The sequence below is a fragment of the Syngnathus acus genome, chromosome 20 (assembly GCF_901709675.1).
Source record: "Syngnathus acus chromosome 20, fSynAcu1.2, whole genome shotgun sequence".
In the NCBI taxonomy this organism is placed as follows: domain Eukaryota; kingdom Metazoa; phylum Chordata; class Actinopteri; order Syngnathiformes; family Syngnathidae; genus Syngnathus; species Syngnathus acus.
The window spans coordinates 8143908-8161596 of record NC_051104.1 but is presented as its reverse complement, the minus strand read 5'-3'; the positions used below and the strand labels follow the sequence as shown (position 1 = coordinate 8161596).

The following is a 17689-nucleotide window of genomic DNA, read 5'->3' as shown; positions in this document are numbered from 1 at the left end:
CACTGTGCTCCACAGTCATGCGCTGACGTTCCCAAGGCCGACAAAGTCAGCCTCTCGACAATAGCGGCGTTGTCATGCCAATGTTCCCGTTTGGAATATACGACAGTACATCCGCCGCTCGTTGTCTTATTTGCGTGGAACATGACTGGTCTGCCGCCTACGTGGCCTGACACCAGTGGCGGAACAAAACAGCCTCGGGTTCAAGGACGCGCTCCCACGGAACAACTTGCTCTATTAGCGACCCCGCCGCCAGCCACACCTGGTCCGTATCGCCGCTTCCTCCACTCGCTCGACTGTTGTTTTACTTTGACGAGGCGTACGGAGACAGAGGAGGTGCTTTGAATACAGAAGAGACGTCACAAGCGTTCCGGAGGTAATTAGGGCCGCCGGAGAAGTCAAACGCTCGGAAAGGTCAGGTAAACAACAAAGGGGCCACTGCAAAGTTCTGCCAGACTTTTTGAAGGTCGAACAATCAGACTGTCATTATGGTCTCGACTTTGAACAAGGCCGTACGTCTCGGGGCGGGACATTTTGACCGAGCTGATTGGGTGTCAGTGCGGAGCCGTCCGGAAATGCCTCGGGTGAGGACGACGGGCACTTACGATAGCTGCGTGAGGTCTGCGGCGTGGAGGTGCAGCTCCCGGGTGAGCCGTTCCATCAAGTCCACCGCCTGCTCCGAGGTGAGGGAGCTGAAAGGACACACACGCAGCCAAGCGAGCGTCAAAAAGGCTCGGTCCAAAAACACAAATGGGCCATTTGCATGCGAGCGTAAACACTGGAGTGCCGACATTTGGACAATCTACTTCAGTTCAGTAAGGAAGTATTTGTAGCACATGTGGCTGGCTAGGGAGAGCGGGACGGGAAAGGCGGGCTTGCTAAATCACCCCGCAACGAGACAAACAATCAGGTGCAAATGGAACCTGCATGAGGTGTAATGGCTGCATCATATGGATGCGCCTCTCCGCCATTTCCCTCTCATCTTTCTTGCTCTTTGCGTACCATTCTCTCTCTCTCTCTCTCTCTCCCTCCCTCTCCTCACACCCAGAGTACACAAATGCGGCGGGCAGAAACACGCGCCCCTCGCCGCCCGACGAGAATAATAAGGTGCAAATGGAATGGAGGTGAAGTGTAATGGCGCTCTGATAAAGCCATTGCCTCATCTCAGCTCAGTCCACGTCTTCTCGCTCTTGCAGACTAAATGGCTGAGGAAATAGACCAAACAAAAGGTCATTTGCAGGAGGGGGGGCGAAAATAACGACACAAGAAAGCCACTGGGTTTCTGTGGATTTCAACGAGAATGCGCCGAGAGGCGGCAAGGTCAACAAACAGGGATGGCATTGAGACGACTTACTGAATGAAAACTCCAAGAATATTTCTTTGCTTGAATGGCTATTTTGTTGGATCACCATTAGTTACATGTTCCAAACCGCAGTATCAAGGTGGCCAAAAAAGGCCCTTTTCCATTGGCGTGTACTTCTGGTAAAGGAAAAGCAAGCTTTTTGGGCAAGCTCGCGGAGTGGAAATGCACCGCCTTGAACGAGTTATTTAAGATTGGCGGAAGGGAAGGCATTCCAGCGGCCGTCAAACGCGGCAACTCCTCTTCCCGCCGCCGCCGGCAGCAGCAGCAGCTGTCTGTCAGATAAGCTCACCTTTTAAGTGACTAAAAAGAAAAGCCTTTTGGCCTGGAACATCGGCACCCACCCACCCACGCACGCACGCACGGCGGCGCGGCGACTTTACAGGTGAAGGACAAGCCTGTGACACAACACTCGATAACGCCGTAAAGGGATTTGAAAGGGGATGTGAAGACACAGCGGACTATAATGACTGAGCCCACCCGCCCACTTTCACATGCAGTCTCATCATGAAATCCTGTGCAGCAGCAACACACGTTTGTTTCTTGCACATTGATATTGGTGGCCATTGGGGCCACAGAAAGAAGAAAAGAAAAGCAAAAGTACTACCACTAGCTAGCGTTCCTTTTGAGTCAAAAAGCCACTCACTCCGAGCCGGCGGTTATGATGTATCCAAAATGTCTGTCCTTCCCTCTGCTGGAAAACTCCTTGACTCCGACGTGGACCAGCTGAGTTTTCACTTTGATGTCATTGCCGGCAGGCTTCTGCATCCACGTTTCCATCTGGGAGTGCGCCTGTTGCAAAGCGTCAGGCAGGGCCGCCGCGCCGCCGCTCAGACGCGAGGCCGACGAGCCTTCGCTGGCAGCTGACGCTTTGCTTTTTTCCGCGCCTTGGGACTGTGTGGTCCGGCTCCGGACGCTCTCCAGGCCCGCCGCTTTTTCAGCGGGAGCAGGTTGGACCTCAGAGGAGTCACCCATGTTGTCGAGGTAGTTGAGGAGCTTGGAGAAAATGGCCGTATGCTGTCATAGAAGGAGAAATCATTGAAGAGAATAAAGTCATACCCTTTTAAGAGAAAATTTGAATCTGATCAAGTTAAAAAATGTATCTTTTTATCGATTCATTTATAGCCCACAAATTCTCCCGAGGCTGAAATTGGATATTTTCCAATTCAAAAAAGGTGTGATTTTTTGAAATACAGTAGCATTCATCTGAAAATGAAAATGCATATTTTTAAAGAAAAGTGCAAATTGAAATGCATGTTTCAGAAAAAGAGATCTGCTTCTAAAAAAACAAAAAACAAATTGGATTCAAAATGTTTACAATGAAGTCATTACTACGTGAGTCATGTTCCAAGGTCGAGTGATGTTGAATTAAGTCTGCAAAAGACCTGCATGGCTTTAAGCAAAATATTTATATCACAGAAGCATAGCGGCGGCACCTTGTGACTTTTTCAAATACAGAATAAGCCTCCTCCACCAAATGCTCGTGAGTGGAGTGAGTCCGAATGTGCAGTTCATTGACTGCAATTTGTTTCTGCACGCGCCTCGCCATCCATTTCATGTGTTCAAGTTTTGGGTTGGACATGTCTCGTCATCCTGCAAATTCATTGCGGGGACCGAGAAATTGGAATTCACCTCGTCAGCGGGGTTCTTGTTGGCTGTGCCATCTTCTCGTTGGCCTGGAAACAACACGCAATCGAGATGTCACCCGAGTCGATCTTAAAATGGTGACAAACCCTGCTTTCCGCTACCTTGTCCAAATTTCCAAGGGTCTTTCTGGTTGACTTTCTCCGCTTTTACGCTGAAGACTTGGTCGGGCTCCACGTCAGCCCTAAGCTGGGCGTCTCCCTCCTGGGGTTGCACCGCCTGGGCTCCCCGCAGAGCGCCGCTGATGATGCTGGCCAGCTGCTCCAGGTCTTTGGCCATCCAAGGCTCCATGTTTAAACCGTGTCCTCCCAAACGGTTGACCGTATCTTGGATCATAAGATCTGGGAGAGAAGAAAAGACGAGAGATGATACATTGATAGAGCGAAAGGTTCGCCGCCTTTAGCATCAGGCACAACAGTCTCTCGGAGAAGCTCAATGCTAGATGTCAAGCAGGTTGTTACCGTTGGTGAAATGAGGCGGCTTCTTGGCCGTCGCTCGGTCGGACCCGCTCCTCAGCAACAGTCCATCCAGCTTGGCTTTCGGAGATTTGGGAGGAAAGGCCAGGTGGACCTCATCTGGCGGCGGACGCACGTAGCCAAGGTAACGGAGCTTCCCTTTGGACCCTGTTGGTCCGACTTGTGTGAGGAGCTGCCCCAGGGGGTTGGAGAGGGGCCTGTAGGGGGCGCTAAGCTCGGGGTGCCTGCCCTCGCCGCTCTGAGAGAAGACCTTGGTGATTGGGGCTTGGTTGGCTGCCTTCTGGAGACTGTAGACGCTGGTCTCCTTCCAAGCCGACTTTGGCGGACCGCGCTGGTCATAATCGCTGACGCCTTTGTTCTACAGAAAGAAAGAAGGAAAGAAAGAAAAAAAAAAAAAAGAAGAAATCCGATTGCTCACTTGTTGCTCGGCAGAATGACCACTGTGCAAAAACACATGCAACAGCTTCTGACTCGAGTACTAGCCGCCTCTTGTTGGACTCCAGGCTGCAGCCGTGGCGGCAAACGTGAACCTTTCAGGAAGCGCTGAAGGTTCCGGCTCAACTCGGCCTCTCCGGGCCTCTCTTTCCTCCCCGCCGTCCCGCCGTAGGACCCGAGGGGCACTTTCGATGCTTCCTGATGGCCGAGGGCATCACCGCTCCTCAGCTCGGAGAGCTCTCCGGAGACGGCCTGCTGGGTGATGTCGTCCTGCCACGCAAGACCTGAGGGAGAGCAAAGGTGCCAATCGGCTCGTATCCGCTGACTGATTATCACGCCCCCGGACCGCCCGCCTCTGAGAAGCACAAACGGCTGGCTTAATTAACGCCGCAGCATCCAAAGAATTGCCCGTCTGGGCCTTCGAAGAATTTCAGACACTCAAACATTCCCCGTGGTCTCATCTGGTGTCTTATGGAACGGGGCGATTCAAATTAGTTTGGTTTGATTTCTTAAGGACACGAATAGAAGAAGAATTTGGTCGTGTGCACGGGCAAAAATGAAAGTGGAGGAACCTCCCTTTCACAAAGATGGCATTTAACAAAAATGAAAATGTTAAGAAGCTTTTGTTTGTAACTGATTAGAAATTCAAGCTGTGATGAAAGGAAGGGCACTGCAGATCAAAATATTAAATGTGATCGTAAGAATAATAGCAAATGCTGCTTGTGTTTGGTGGCTGCATCCGAGAGTTAGAATGCTTTTATTGCCCCCCCATCCAAGAGTTAGAATGCTTTTATTGCCCCCCCCACACACACACAACCTAATTCTAAGTAAGACATGCTGCAAAATGTACAGAAACAGCAGCTAATAAAGAATAGATATTTTTGAACAAAAGCTCAATTTGTGGCATTTTTGACAAGCTTAAAAGCCTCATTCTAGTCTTTGTGGGCCAAAGGCTAAGCTAATATGCATCAGGAGCTCCCCGCTTGAGTCATTTGGTATTGTAGTGGTGGCGGGAACCTTGACAAGCCGCATACAAACACAATGAACAAAACAACAAGGAATGAAATGAATTTGTTCACGCTAAAAGCAGGTTACTTTCAAATGACCCTGACGCCTACGCCTCGCACTCACGCTGACTGAATGCTAACATTAAAGCGGGTGCTCCCTGCGCCGCGCCGCGTGTATTGTACGTTCACGGTCGCGCATATTTTCATCAGGGCTTTTTCAGGAAACTTGATTTGTTCACTGGAACCGTGAATTTAAAAAAAAACTAGAAAATGCCTTTGACGTTTTCAGAGGTCATGGAAAAATGGACTCATTTCAGCAAAGTGTGGGTATAGTGTACACAAATACCATTGCGCTATTCTGATGCCTCTTTTTCCGCGCGTTTGAACAAAGCTCGATTCCCATTGATGTGAGTGACATGCCATTTTCGAGATAAGGGGGATTTTCAATCAATTCCATTGACGTTCCTCGCCATCTTAGCACCCCGACCAACTCCATTCTCGGCAATTTCACCCGCGCGACACAATGCTGTCGACAAAGCCGAGACGATGTGCCGCCGATTACATACATACATACATAAAGAAAGAAAGAAATGAATGAATGGCTGCAGTGCATTGTGGGGCAGATACAATTCAAAACGATGACATCACTGCCTCAAGGTCGGAGTTTAAACGGCGGGCCCTCCGCGTTTATTCATTTCACGCCACCCCTCCCTTTTCCACTTTTTATTCGCCCCCCCCCCCCCCGGCTGACTGTTAATGGTTCACGCTTGTTACAAGATATTAAGCTCAGAGTGGCCTGCAAAAGCCAATTATGTTTGCACTGGGTGGGTGGGGGACTTAATCCGCCTCATGTTTGTGCGGAAGGCATCTACTGACCCCAGGTGGGTCACCGCGGCAACTACAATTTGCTCAATTTGGACTAAGTGACTCATCTCCATGGACGCGATGTAAAATGATCATCAGTCTACCTTCATGTTTTTCCCCCCTGGGGAGGCATATTGACCGCCATTCGTCATTTAAAGTGACATTCGTCTACAGGGAAGGATTGAAAATCCTCATCAATCACTTTCTCCACTCAGGTGGCCATCTTGCTATGTCTGAGCATACTGATTTTTTTGCGGTGTTGATCAAAGTGAGCATGTACCTCGATGAGCCAGTTTCTGCAAGAGAGTCCTGAGACGCAGTAAGCCGGAGGAAGACACGTCATACGTATTCAGGTCTGCGCCAGCCAGCTCCTGACACCTCCCGAATACTCCATCTGCACATCAGGAGGAGAAGAGCGAGCATGAAGAAACAGCATTTGGAAGCAAGACACTCCCGATTGGCATCTCCGCTGGTGATAGCAAAGACTATCAAGAGAGCGGGAAGTGGGGGGGGGGGGGGGGGGGGGTTAACACTGCAAATGGAGCACATCAGCCTAGCTCGATTCAGGTCGCTAGGCAACCGGAGCCAACCAGTTGTACCGGACGAGCGCCCGGGACCTCTGGAGGAGACTGAAATGTAATAAAGACGCAGATACGTCCATCCATCTGACTGGCTAGAAATGGCGCAATCCAAACGTGTCATCAACGCACAAGCAGCGCAACTTTTATTGTTGGCAATGGGGAGCCACGTCGGAGAGTACAGAAAGACATTTCATTTGCTGTGACTGGCTTACTGCTTTTATATTCTCCCTTCGAGACAATGAACCAGCGGTGGGTGGGTGGGTGGTTGTTTTATTGATTTTGTGGTCACCTTCCCCACCCACCGGTCGGGGCTGTTGTACGTTACATTTGAATTCATATTGATCACAGCTTTGGTTCCGTTCGGCTGCATCGTAAGCACTCGGAAGGGAAACGTCATCTTGGCATTTTAGCAATGTGTAAGCATGAACGGATTTGGCTGAACTTGAACTTTCTTGCTTCTGTATTGACAATAATGACAAGCTGGAGACAAGAGTCCGATGAGATAAGCGCAGCACTTCATCAATCACACGCACCCTGACGGCTCTGTTTATCGGCACTGGACATCACGCCTTGTCTGGACAGATCGATTAGCGCTGCCAATCGCACCCCGTCTAAATGTGTCCTAATAAGTCATCACTTGTCTTGGCATAATGACGCACGTAGCTATCTCCTTCACACTTTAGATGGCAGCCGGCAGTGTGTGGGTTGCGGGGTCTGGATTGATGCCTCTTAGAAGAAAAAAAAAAATCTCCCTTCATAACTTCAACATGAGCCGAGACGCGGCGAACAGAAGGAGAGATGAATTCATTTTAGGTGCTTTATAATGATGATAATGTTTGGATTTCACAATGTAGAATAGAATTAGGTTTGCAGGAAGACACAAGTAAAATGAAGAAAGACTAAAAAATGAGTCAGTGCCTTCCCTCGACAATCCCAGAAGGGAATTGCATTCATAGAGGCCTGTTGCCATGGAAACCGACGAGCGATGCCGCACATCAAACACTGCGCAAAGCCGGTATGTCACGGCCAGTTTGCTTTCCTTCCTTACATAATAATCAAAACCCATCCGTTACTTTTGTTATGATGCGCAGCACTCCATGTGAAACTGGGCTTGATTAGCACGACAGGGAGGAGGAAGTGAAGTGGCCGACCCCCGCGCCGCACTTGCTGCTACTCATCGCTAGCGATGGCAGGTTGCTAGGCAACCAAACCAGATGGCGATATTTCCATACTGTCTGTGGCGACCAATCTGGAACGGGCAAACTCGGTTTATATGGAAATGAACGCATCCTCAGCTTTTGAAAATGTATGTATAAAAATCGGAATGTCATTCAAATAGATGATTTGGAGGAAACTATACTGTATTAAATAGCTTGAAACTAACTACAATCAAATTCAAAAGTAGTCTTACCGTTGACACAGAACTCGTAAGCTTGGCAAAGGTCATCTTCAAACAGGCAACCTAAAAGAAAACATGCATGCGGAAAATACAATTAAAATTCAATGCGTGTTTACAAGAAGAAAAGGAAGATGCAGGGCGGGCAAGAATGAAAAGCTGGTGGCTGATTGAGGAGAGTTTCGAACCATAAGAGAATAAAAAAAGGTTTGAATGAGAAAAGTGTTCCTTGGAGTGAAAACAATGCCCAGCGGGCTTTCGGAGCATGCAATTTGCATATTGTAGAGCGGGCAGGCTTACTTTACCTCCTCATCACTTTTTTGCCTTAATTTAATCAGGAAGCGTGTCAGCTCTCAATATTAATTAGGCCCTTCCGTTAAATCAAGCATGCGGCCGAGCGTGCGCCTGCTCGATAAAAGCCGCATCCTCTTCCTTCCACTGCCATGGCGGAGATGATTAAAAATGACGCCTTTTAATTCAAATGTAATCTACGTTGATGTGGCTGATTAGCGATTAAGAATGTAGGTGGAACAACAATCATCCAGTCTCAATGACAAAACCAATGTCCACGAGCTAATTGGTCAAACTTTGAATTGGCTCTAAATTCCATGCTTTTCATTTAGAATACATCTTTACACACACACCTATCTATAAAAGCCATGAATCATTTGAGATTCCGGCGAAAGCAACAGAACGAACCGAGGGAGCAGGTGCGAGCGGGCCTAACACAGAATTCCCATGCAGGTCGCTCCCTGCCAATTCCTGGCGACATGCCTGTCCGCCCGGCAACAGCCAGGCCATGAATTAAAGATGGCTGCGTCGCCACGGCAACAACCACAAATGGGCGAGTTTGACCTGGCGTCTGGCCTGAATCCAATGATGTCGGAGTGTCTCTCGGCCGTTCACCAAACAGCGCTCAGCCTTTCTTCTTCCGTTTGGACATACTTTACGGTCTATGTTTTGACCTTTTCCCGTTCTCTTCATTAGGACTCCATGACTCATTCTCTTATCACATGAAGCCACTTTCACAGCCCCCAGGAGGCCAGATGTGTGCTTGGTCACAGGCGACGAGAGCGCCGCCGGCCGGGCGGGCGTTATTTTGCCAACAGCGTCTCTCTCCGAAGGAGGCTACGCTAGCCGCTATCATTGAAGTCTTCTTCACACTCCTTCTGTTATCACACCGGCCAGTCAGCCGGTCGGCCGGTCGGCCGGCCATCCAGCCAGCCATCCATCCAGCCATCCAGCCAGCCAGCCAGCCAGCCAGCCAGCCAGCCAGCCAGCCAGCCAGCCAGGAAGGATCACACTGAAATGTGTGCTGCCATCCCACCTATCTAACCACACTAACCATACACTGTAGCTAATTACACAATATCAAGCCGAAAGAGCTTAATGGATGATCAAATGAATCAACAGCTATGTCAATCATTCAGTCATGGTTTAGAGCCATTCTTTAAGTTAGACTTGTCTAAAACCTCTGGTTTGAGCCTCAACAGTCAGTAAAGATTCTCCCATTTCTAGGTGGCTACAGACTTCCTGGAATGCGATTTGGACGTGACGCTGCCGTCCAACGTATGGCAGAGCAACAAATCAACTGCCACGTGGCAATCAAAACCATATATCGTGATCCCCCCCTCCCGGCGTGATTCATTGTCACTAAAATGTCACGGCACGACGACGCAGGCACGCAACACCCGTCAAAAGCCATAGACATCAGCAATATGGAATGTTGAGCAGCAGCCACATGACAAGTTACATTTCCCCGCTCTGCCTGCACAAATGCATACAAATGCCTCCAAGTGAATTTATAAAGGCTGCCTGCCACCGTTTCACATTCCAAATCCATTCCTATGCTATAATCATAAAGCATTTTACGGCTGCCGATACAATTGATGGTGACCTTTGTCTCCCACGCTGCGCTGCTGACGTACACGCACGTTGATGCTTCCAAATATACACGGCATGTTCAATCTTATATGAATCATCCCTCAAGTTCACACTGTAATGGGAAGCAGTGGATGTTAATAACCATTTCTAAATGTCCTGAGCTGAATACATATAGTAGCTTTTGCTGTTTTATATACAGTATTGATGCTCAGGCATTGGTCACTGAATGGCCATCCCAGCCAATCACTGAAGATGATCAGCATTACAAAGTGAGAGCACCAAAGATGCATGTCATTGTTTGGAATACAATTTTTAAAAAAGATTTCAATCAAATATCTAGGAATACCTCCAAACGTCCCATCATCTTCTGAATTGCAGGTGTACCTAATATTGTGACCAGTAGGAGTAAATCAAGATGCCAACTGGGCCTTGTTGCCAATGATGTAACCTTCCTACGGGATGTATGGATTTCACCTTGCAACTCCAAACTATTATTAGGAAAACTTTTGTTGTTGTTTTTGGGGAAGATGAGGTAAACATGCAGCCGAATGCGTGTGTGGAACTTAATACGAGGGGTCTCAACTTTTGTATACATTCAAGATTTGGACCCCTATTGTGACAATTCAAATAGAACATTTAAAAACGAGAGAGAGAGAGAGAGAGAGAGAGAGAGGCGTGCTCACCAAAGCTTCCGTCGGCTCGGGCAGGTGCGAAGCAGCACAGGCAGCCGGCCAAGGCCAAGACGAGCACGGGACACCACAGAGACTCCATCCCGCCGCTTGGCTCAATCCATGCCGGCCTTACGAGCACATGACTGCGGCCGACACCAGGTGGGAGCGGCCCCGGAGGAATCGCCGGAGCTAGAAGAGCATGCTGCTCGCTTGATTCGGGCGGGGGAGGCTGGCCAAGGAGGAACCTAAAATGGCTGCGAAATAGAAGGGGAGCCCAGCAGAGCAGAGCAGAGCAGAGCAGAGCAGAGCAGAGCAGAGCACAGCACAGCACAGCACAGCACAGCACAGCACAGCACAGCAGAGCGCGGCCGTTGGTTTTCAGCACCGAGAACAGCGACTCAGTCAGACGGACGAGCCCCTCCTAAATGTGACGTCACGGAGACGTGGTGGGGAAACGTGCGCGAGAAGAATGGGCAGGGCTGCATCGATGCAATGGGGGATCGAGAGGGAGGGAGGGAGGGGGCACCCGAGTGGCAATAAAAGGGGGAATTCGTTTTACTATAGCTGTTCTACTTACCTAGTATTAAAAAGTAATAATAATTGGGGGGAAAAAAAAGAAAAAACAACAACACAAATCAACACCAAATTTGGCGGACATCTAACGTGACTGGACGCACAACAAAAGTGTCAAAGAACCCATGCACAAAAGTGAACAGGATGTCAGCCACTTTATCCCGGACAGTAGAATAGTGAGACATGAACATCATACCTGAAAACAAGGAAATAGTATGTCGTGTAGTCTTAACCACCAACCCAACACCATTCTTGCCTGTAAAACAAATACAGAAATGTGACAAATACAGAAAAAGATCAACTCTTAAGTGCCATTTTTTTCAGAAATGCTTTTCATATGACAAATACAGAAAAAGACCAACTCTCAAGTGCCACTTTTTTCATAAATGCTTTTAATATGACAAATACAGAAAAAGTGCCATTTTTTTATAAACGCTTTTAGTATGACAAATACAGAAGAACACTTTTTTTTTTTTTTTCATACGTGCTTTTAAGATGAAAAATATAGAAAACCAACAACTCTTCAGTACCATTTTCTTTTTTTTTCTCAAACTTCCCATTGTGTCAAGATCTCATTCAGCGACGTCACAGAAGATTGATAAATGGCCCTGCAAAGACAAAATGATGTTTGCTTTACAGAGCAAATATTCTTTTGTAAATTGCTCTCATTTGATGTGAGCCCACCCTTGGACATCGTGCTTTGCATTTGCTTGCGCGTGTATCCGCTGCTGCACAATAATGGCGATTTTCTTCAAGCACTCATTGGGCCGCATCGCTGCAAAAAGATGAAATGTTACTTACAGTGAAATATTATTCAACGAGGCGGTCGGTATCAACGGGGCCCACCGTGTCGCAGGACCGCCAGGAGGTGCACGACAGCGGCCAGCTCAGTCAGACTGAAGTAGGTGTCAGAGTAGAGTGAGGAGAACATTTCAGCCCAAAAGGCCCTGAAGGCAACACGCAAGCTGAGTTGGATACAGACACAAACTTGATCATTCCATTTTTTGCCCCCAAAGCTTTTTCCTACCCGGTGACAGGCGACAAATTGAGAAGGACTGACAGAATGGTGCTGGAGAGAATAGGCAGGTCATCCACTTTCTCTGGAGTTGTCACCTCTTCGGGGTGCGTCATCTTAGGGGTTTAGGGCGTCACACCATAAAGCTTTTCCATGAATGTGCCTGAATCTTTATGACCTTCCTGAGTGGTATCTACTGAACTGATCCTACAATACATTGATCAGGGGCTTCAACAAGACCACACCACTGACCGCTTCACTTACCTTCTGAAGAGCATAGCTCGTTTCCACCACGACAATGGCGAAAAGGGTGTCAAAGACTGCGCTGATTTTCGAGGCTTGGGCCACTCGAAGGAAGTCCCGGAGCCCGCTGACAGCCGACTGGCACAGCTAAGACACAACGACGACAAAGTGGCAGTGGGAAAATTGCGGCACATTGCAAACAAATAAAAGAAAGAAAAAAAAGTGTCTACGTACCCGCTTACCCTCTTCGGGCTCTTTCTTAAGTCGGCCGGCCAAGAGCTCTATAATCTTCTGGAATATGTTTGCTACCACCGACAGACACTTGGTGGCAGCATCCCGCTCGTCTCCGGGTGCTTTGCGCTCAACCGGGGAGTAACTCGCCATTAGCTCCTTCAGAACCTGCAGCATGGCGGGAATGCACAAGTAGCTCGCGGCTAGAAGCCAGAGGGAGATGCGTCCGCACGCAAGCACGCAGAGCGAGAGACGCAGCGAGACAAAAAGACGTCAGGGACACGCACTTTTATGCAGCGTACTTTGAAAGCTCCACCCACCATCAGTTGGGAGTACGAGGAGCGAGCAGAGGTGCAGGACGTGAGCTTTGAAGGCGTCGTCGTCCAAACAGAGCACCACGTCGCCGCACATGGTCAGGAAGGCCTGAGTGGAAAGAGTCTTCAAACGCTTGCAATGGAGGAAATACGTATCACGAGCCCGCACAACCCTCACCTGGATTATCTCCGCTGCCAACGCTCTGGAAGTGTTCGCCTCCCCTTGGCCGTGTCCCTGATGAGCTTTGGCCAGGACGGGCAGCACCCTCTCGCCAAGCCACGCTGCCGTGTACTCCAGAGATTGCAGGTACTCGCGGCCCTCCGACAGCTAGGGGGTTAGGGGCCCGTTTAGTTCCAAAAGATGGCTTTTCCTTTTCCTGGCTAAAAACTCACGTGGTGTTGCAGGTGCACGCTGAGGCGGCCGTGATAGGTGAAGGCCTTAAGGGCCAGCTCTGCGCCAGCTGCGCCCTCAGAGTTGAGGTGAGAGTACAGCACTGACTGTGGAAAAGAGGGAAAATAGCCAGCGTGAATAAAAATGCAAAACATGGAGGGGGAAATGAACAAAGAGACAGCCGCCTTGGAACACACCTTGCAGTTGCCTAGAAGAGTGTAGAGACGCTTAAGTGGACCCTGACTGAGAGCCAGGACTTTGTTTCGTGTAGACGGGTAAAGGAGCAGGTGGTCCAAGTAGGCCAGCGCCAGGTCCGGCTTAGCCTCCTCCGTCACCTGGATGGTCACCTTCCGCTTGGCGTTGACCCGGTGGGGCGGCTGAGGGAGGGGGAGAAGTGGCTTGAGTGTTGCCGTTGCCATGACGACAGACCGACCGAGGAACAAACCCCTTGACTCTCGGGCAGGGCTTGGCTAAGCCATTCCATGAGGAGCTCCAGGACGCTGGCGGTCTTGCCCCAACTGCACATGCAGTCCAACAGCTGGCCGTAGACGGAGGGCGGGGCTTCGGGTTCCATCTTCCTCAGACGGGCCAGCACGCTGAAGCTGGGACAAAACTTCAGAGTAAGAAGAGGCAGATGGATGCACTTGTTGGAGCCACTCACCTAAATGTTGCCACCGTGGAGAAAGGCATGAAGGAGGCCATCTGCATGAGGGCAACTTGGCAGCGCTCATCCTGAAGAAAAGAGGAGAGATGAAACATCAAGCATAAGAGATGGAACGGCAGCAAATGAAAAGACAAGGGAAACGAGTCAAAGGTCATGTATGAGCGAGTACCGTGAATTGGCTCAAGTATTTGCTCATGACTTGACCAAACTGGGCGTGCACGTGCGTCCGGGTTTCCTCGTTTTGCTCGAGGGACCTGCTGATGTTCTTCCACAAGATGACCACCACTTCAAGCAGAGTGGCCACCACGTCCTTCTCCAGTGCGAAAGGCTTCTCGCCCTGAGACCGAGGAGAACGACACACGGGCATCTCGGCGTGGGGCTCAAAGACTTGACGACAAGCGGGCCAATGGAAGAAATGTCGCCGATATTCGCCTCACCGCTCGGTTTTCCTCGTCGCTGTCATCGAGATTGGCGTCGGCGCCGTCATCGCGCCGGATGCTCAAGTTCAAAACTTGGCGGATGGCCAGCATGAACTTCACTGATTGCAAACATACAGCTGCGTTTCAACTCGAAGCGCTAACCTCCTCATGGCGCGGGAAAGTTTTACCTATGTTATTGGGGGCCGTGTGCACGTGGGCGTACAGGTAGAACTTTCGAGCCGCCGCGGGGCTCATCTGGATGAGGGTGACGCAGCGGTTGCACCGGTCCCTGTCGCTGCCTTTGGCGGGGAAAAAGGAGTCCATGAGCAGTTCGGCGAGGCGCTTGGACACGTGTGGCGTGTCGCGGGCCAGGCGGGCCACCAGGTGGTCCAGGCTGCACACGTCCCAGAACTGCAGTCATTGAATTCATGAAGATGGGGTCGCTCATGAAACCATCGCAGACGGCGCCTCAGAATACCTTGGCCGCGCGGACCGCCTTGACCTTGAGGAGCATGTCGACAAAAGCCACGCGGACCTTCACCGAGGCATCGTGGAGGCTGTTCTTCCACTTGGGCATCAGCTTCTCGAGCGCGGGGTGGCTGAGCACGTTGTCCAAGACAATGCACAGATACTGAAAAGCAAAGGCTCATTCAAGACTTTTTCCAAAACAACAAATCTCTTTTTTGTCAAGAGGAAGTCACACCGCAAAGACGGCGCAGCGGACGTTATCGGAGCTGCCGTCGCCCGCCAACTCCTCCAATTTCTTCAGGAAGTCCACGATAACGACCGACGGGAGCAACTCCCAGCACCTGGCGAGGACCTTGCAGACGCCCTGGATGGCATTGCAGCGCACCACGTCATGCTTGTCGAACAGCAGGACCTTCAAACGGAGATAAGCAGCCTAACAGTGAACACGCTAGATTGGCCATGATAAATCAAATGAAATAAAAACAAGCCTGCCTTGAGTTTGCCCAGCTGCTTTTGAAGGGCCTCTTCGATTTCCGTATCGGGGTCAACGATGGGGAAGGCGTCTGCGAACAGCACTGTGGCGTTGGTGCGGACCTCAAAATTAGGAACCTGTAAGGAGCAATATGTTGTGAACAGACCTCCCTCGAGAAAGGGCAACAAGGTGGGTGGCCAGTACGCACATTGAGATACTTCCAAAGAACGGGCTTGTAGAGGGCGCTGAGCATTTTGCCCACTGAGGGGCAGACATTCTTCTTGTGGAAATAGAAGATGATCTGTGGGAAGGAGAGAGAGAAAGAAAGAGACAGAGAGAGCACATTTAATGCCCTTAATATTGAAAGGGATTTTTGTCCATTTTTTACCTGTCGGACTTTGCGGCAAAGAGGTGACGACCTCTGCAACAGTATGGCGCACTTCATCAAGTCCTGTATGCACTCGCTTTCCATCTTCTCCAGGAACTTGCCGCTGGCCTTTTTCCATGCACGGAAGTAGATCTCGGCGACGTCCTCCGTGGTCACCCTGGAACGAGACCATGACGGTGTGAGTCAGAACCTTAAAACTACTTAAGAGGACCTTAATAAATCCTCTCTCAATTTCCCCCAAATCACTAAAATACTCATTTTCCCCCATACAATCCATCAATACCCCCCCCCCTACTTCTGACAAGTCAATCGCTGTTTCTCAAACATTTTTTAAATAAACACATTGAGGTTAAAATCACTGCCAATTAAAAAAAGAAATGGTGCCACCTGGTGGACAAAAAGAAAAACACCGAAAGTATAGCGGTCTAAAAAGGTAGAGGGCGGCCTCTCACGTGTTAAAGAACTGCAGCTGATTTTTGATGGTTTCGTGGATGAGTGGGACGAAATCGACGTGCCAGCTGAAGAGAAACACCATGAACCGCTTGCCCTGTGGTGCCACACACGCACACACACACGCAGGTTGATACTCTCAGCTTGCTGGCAACTGGGGCGAGCCAACTCTTCTGCGCTCACGTCGTCGTTACGGATGAAGCTGGTACCGCGGAAGCACTGCACCAGCTGCGCGCTCAGCTGCTGGCCGTCCTCAGAGGCGTAGTTCACATTGGAGACCACCTTGTGTAGGCTCCATGCTCTTTGGAGCTCAGTGTTCTGACAAGATAGGTTGAAAATGACCTATGCAGCAATATTGCTATTGCATGTGTGCGTTTCATCCCCCCTCAATTTTGCACCATTTTCTTGGAATATAAGATCTTGTTCAAAGCGATGACCAAAGCGGTGCGGCCAAACTTGTCTTTGTTCAGCAGGTCTTTCTTCCACCAGGCCTCGCACAGCGTTTGGATGTGGGGAAGCACGTTATCCTCCGTCCTGGGATGCGACGACACCAGAACATCTGGATGTGAAAAATTGAAATGTTCAGCTCAAAACAATTTCCCAAAGAGAAATGTGCAAAGTGGTGGCAGACAAACCGTGAAGCTGGTGGGTAATGTTAAGAAGCCCATTGTAGGTGTCGCCATTTTGCAGGACCTTCAGAGATACGGTGGCCACCAGAGTCACGCCAGCCACCACGCGTTTCTGGAAAAAAGAGGCAAATGAGTCGAACGCTCCCCACGAACCCCTCCAAACGATAAAGTCAAATCAACACACGGGATCCACCGCAGACTCGGCATCCGTGACCTCATCCCAGCGTTCCGGGGGCAATTCCAGAAGGACATCCCGAAGGAGAGAGGCTAGTTTTCCCCACACCGCCTCACGCTGATCCCTTGACATCTCCTCCATCACCTCTTCAAGGTCAAAAGGATCCGTTCTGTCCTTCTGCTCAGCAAAACCGCAAGTGGGTGTGAATGTTGAATGTGATGCATTTCTACACACTTTTGCTTTCATAAAACGTTTTTCTTTTTTTTTCTTTTCAAAATACAGTGTGGCACATTCATTCGTTTGGTTGTTTGAAGTAACAAATGCAAGCATAACATTAGTATGACGTAACAATGTTTTACAATTTGCAGTATGTTGGACGTTCAAGTGTACGCTTTCCGATGACTTACGTGAAGTTGGACGAGCTGAAGGAAGTCGTCCACATGTTCCTTACAAGCGGCTTTAATGAAAGCCGCACGCTTCGACATGTTGTCGCTTTGATTCGAGCGAGAAGAAAGTTTTGTCGAACTGAAAAGCGCTGCGGGAAAGTGGACACAGGTGTCACCAAAAAGCCACTTGACGGTGAAAACAAACACGGCCGTTTGAAGGAGTTATTTAGAAAGGTCAACTGTCAAACTGTCACCAACAATGATGTTGTATTGTAGTCGTAATACACTGAAACACGAAAGTGGAGCAAGAATCGTCTTTTCTTACCTTTGGCAGCGACTATTCGGGAAGCTAGCTAGCTAGCTAGCTCATCGTCCGGCTCACGGGCTCGGCAACCCGCGCAAATTCATACGCCCTGTTACGTCATTACGTAAAGCGTCTTTGTGACGCCACTGACATGCAGTTATTAATTTTAACCGCTGGATGGCGACATCGTCTCATATACGCTCTACATTGGCCATTCAATGCGGGGAAAATTGGGGTTTACGACCTTTGACT

The 17689-nt window shown here is 49.6% G+C and overlaps 2 protein-coding genes across 5 annotated transcripts in view; both read right to left on the bottom strand.

Annotated features, from left to right (window-relative positions):
- Nucleotides 1-10800, bottom strand: part of ptprn2 (protein tyrosine phosphatase receptor type N2) — a 59827-nt gene extending 49027 nt beyond the window's left edge. The window contains exons 1-10 of one of the 2 annotated variants that reach the window (XM_037280108.1): nt 10680-10718; nt 10328-10619; nt 7776-7826; nt 6064-6177; nt 3949-4196; nt 3463-3835; nt 3106-3342; nt 2990-3033; nt 2004-2374; nt 603-689 (exon numbers count right to left, since the gene is read on the bottom strand). In XM_037280108.1, coding sequence (XP_037136003.1) covers nt 603-689; nt 2004-2374; nt 2990-3033; nt 3106-3342; nt 3463-3835; nt 3949-4196; nt 6064-6177; nt 7776-7826; nt 10328-10415 — 1613 coding nt within the window. In that variant the 5' untranslated portion in view covers nt 10416-10619; nt 10680-10718. Of the gene's footprint in view, nt 1-602; nt 690-2003; nt 2375-2989; nt 3034-3105; nt 3343-3462; nt 3836-3948; nt 4197-6063; nt 6178-7775; nt 7827-10327 lie in introns of both variants that reach the window. The other variant, XM_037280109.1, reaches the window with a different exon arrangement.
- A 630-nt stretch (nt 10801-11430) lies between these two features.
- On the bottom strand, nt 11431-17549 carry ncapg2 (non-SMC condensin II complex, subunit G2). 3 transcript variants are annotated; one of them, XM_037280096.1, is made up of 27 exons: nt 17459-17549; nt 17155-17282; nt 16757-16924; nt 16579-16684; nt 16342-16502; nt 16127-16261; nt 15946-16040; nt 15494-15650; nt 15314-15406; nt 15126-15242; nt 14869-15045; nt 14644-14796; nt 14354-14576; nt 14184-14284; nt 13916-14083; nt 13744-13814; nt 13516-13684; nt 13280-13459; nt 13085-13189; nt 12870-13019; nt 12698-12800; nt 12381-12580; nt 12168-12293; nt 11916-12019; nt 11735-11835; nt 11573-11663; nt 11431-11496 (listed from the first exon to the last, which is right to left on the bottom strand). In XM_037280096.1, the coding sequence occupies exons 2-27, from the start codon at nt 17230-17232 to the stop codon at nt 11436-11438; spliced, it is 3393 nt and encodes a 1130-aa protein (XP_037135991.1). In that variant the 5' UTR covers nt 17233-17282; nt 17459-17549; the 3' UTR covers nt 11431-11435. The 3 variants fall into 3 exon arrangements, with proteins under 3 accessions (XP_037135991.1, XP_037135993.1, XP_037135992.1); XM_037280098.1 differs by having other exon boundaries at nt 13528-13684; XM_037280097.1 differs by having other exon boundaries at nt 16766-16924.
- Nucleotides 17550-17689: the final 140 nt, after the last annotated feature.

What these genes read in the sequence shown, in the direction of transcription:
- ncapg2 (XM_037280096.1), bottom strand. Translation starts at nt 17,232, where the DNA reads ATGTCGAAGCGTGCGGCTTTCATTAAAGCCGCTTGTAAGGAACATGTG. An exon ending in TTCAGCTCGTCCAACTTCAC is followed by an intron (nt 16,925 to 17,154) that starts GTAAGTCATCGG and finishes TTTGCTGAGCAG; the next exon opens with AAGGACAGAACGGATCCTTT. An exon ending in AGCCCGAAGAGGGTAAGCGG is followed by an intron (nt 12,294 to 12,380) that starts GTACGTAGACAC and finishes GTTGTGTCTTAG; the next exon opens with CTGTGCCAGTCGGCTGTCAG.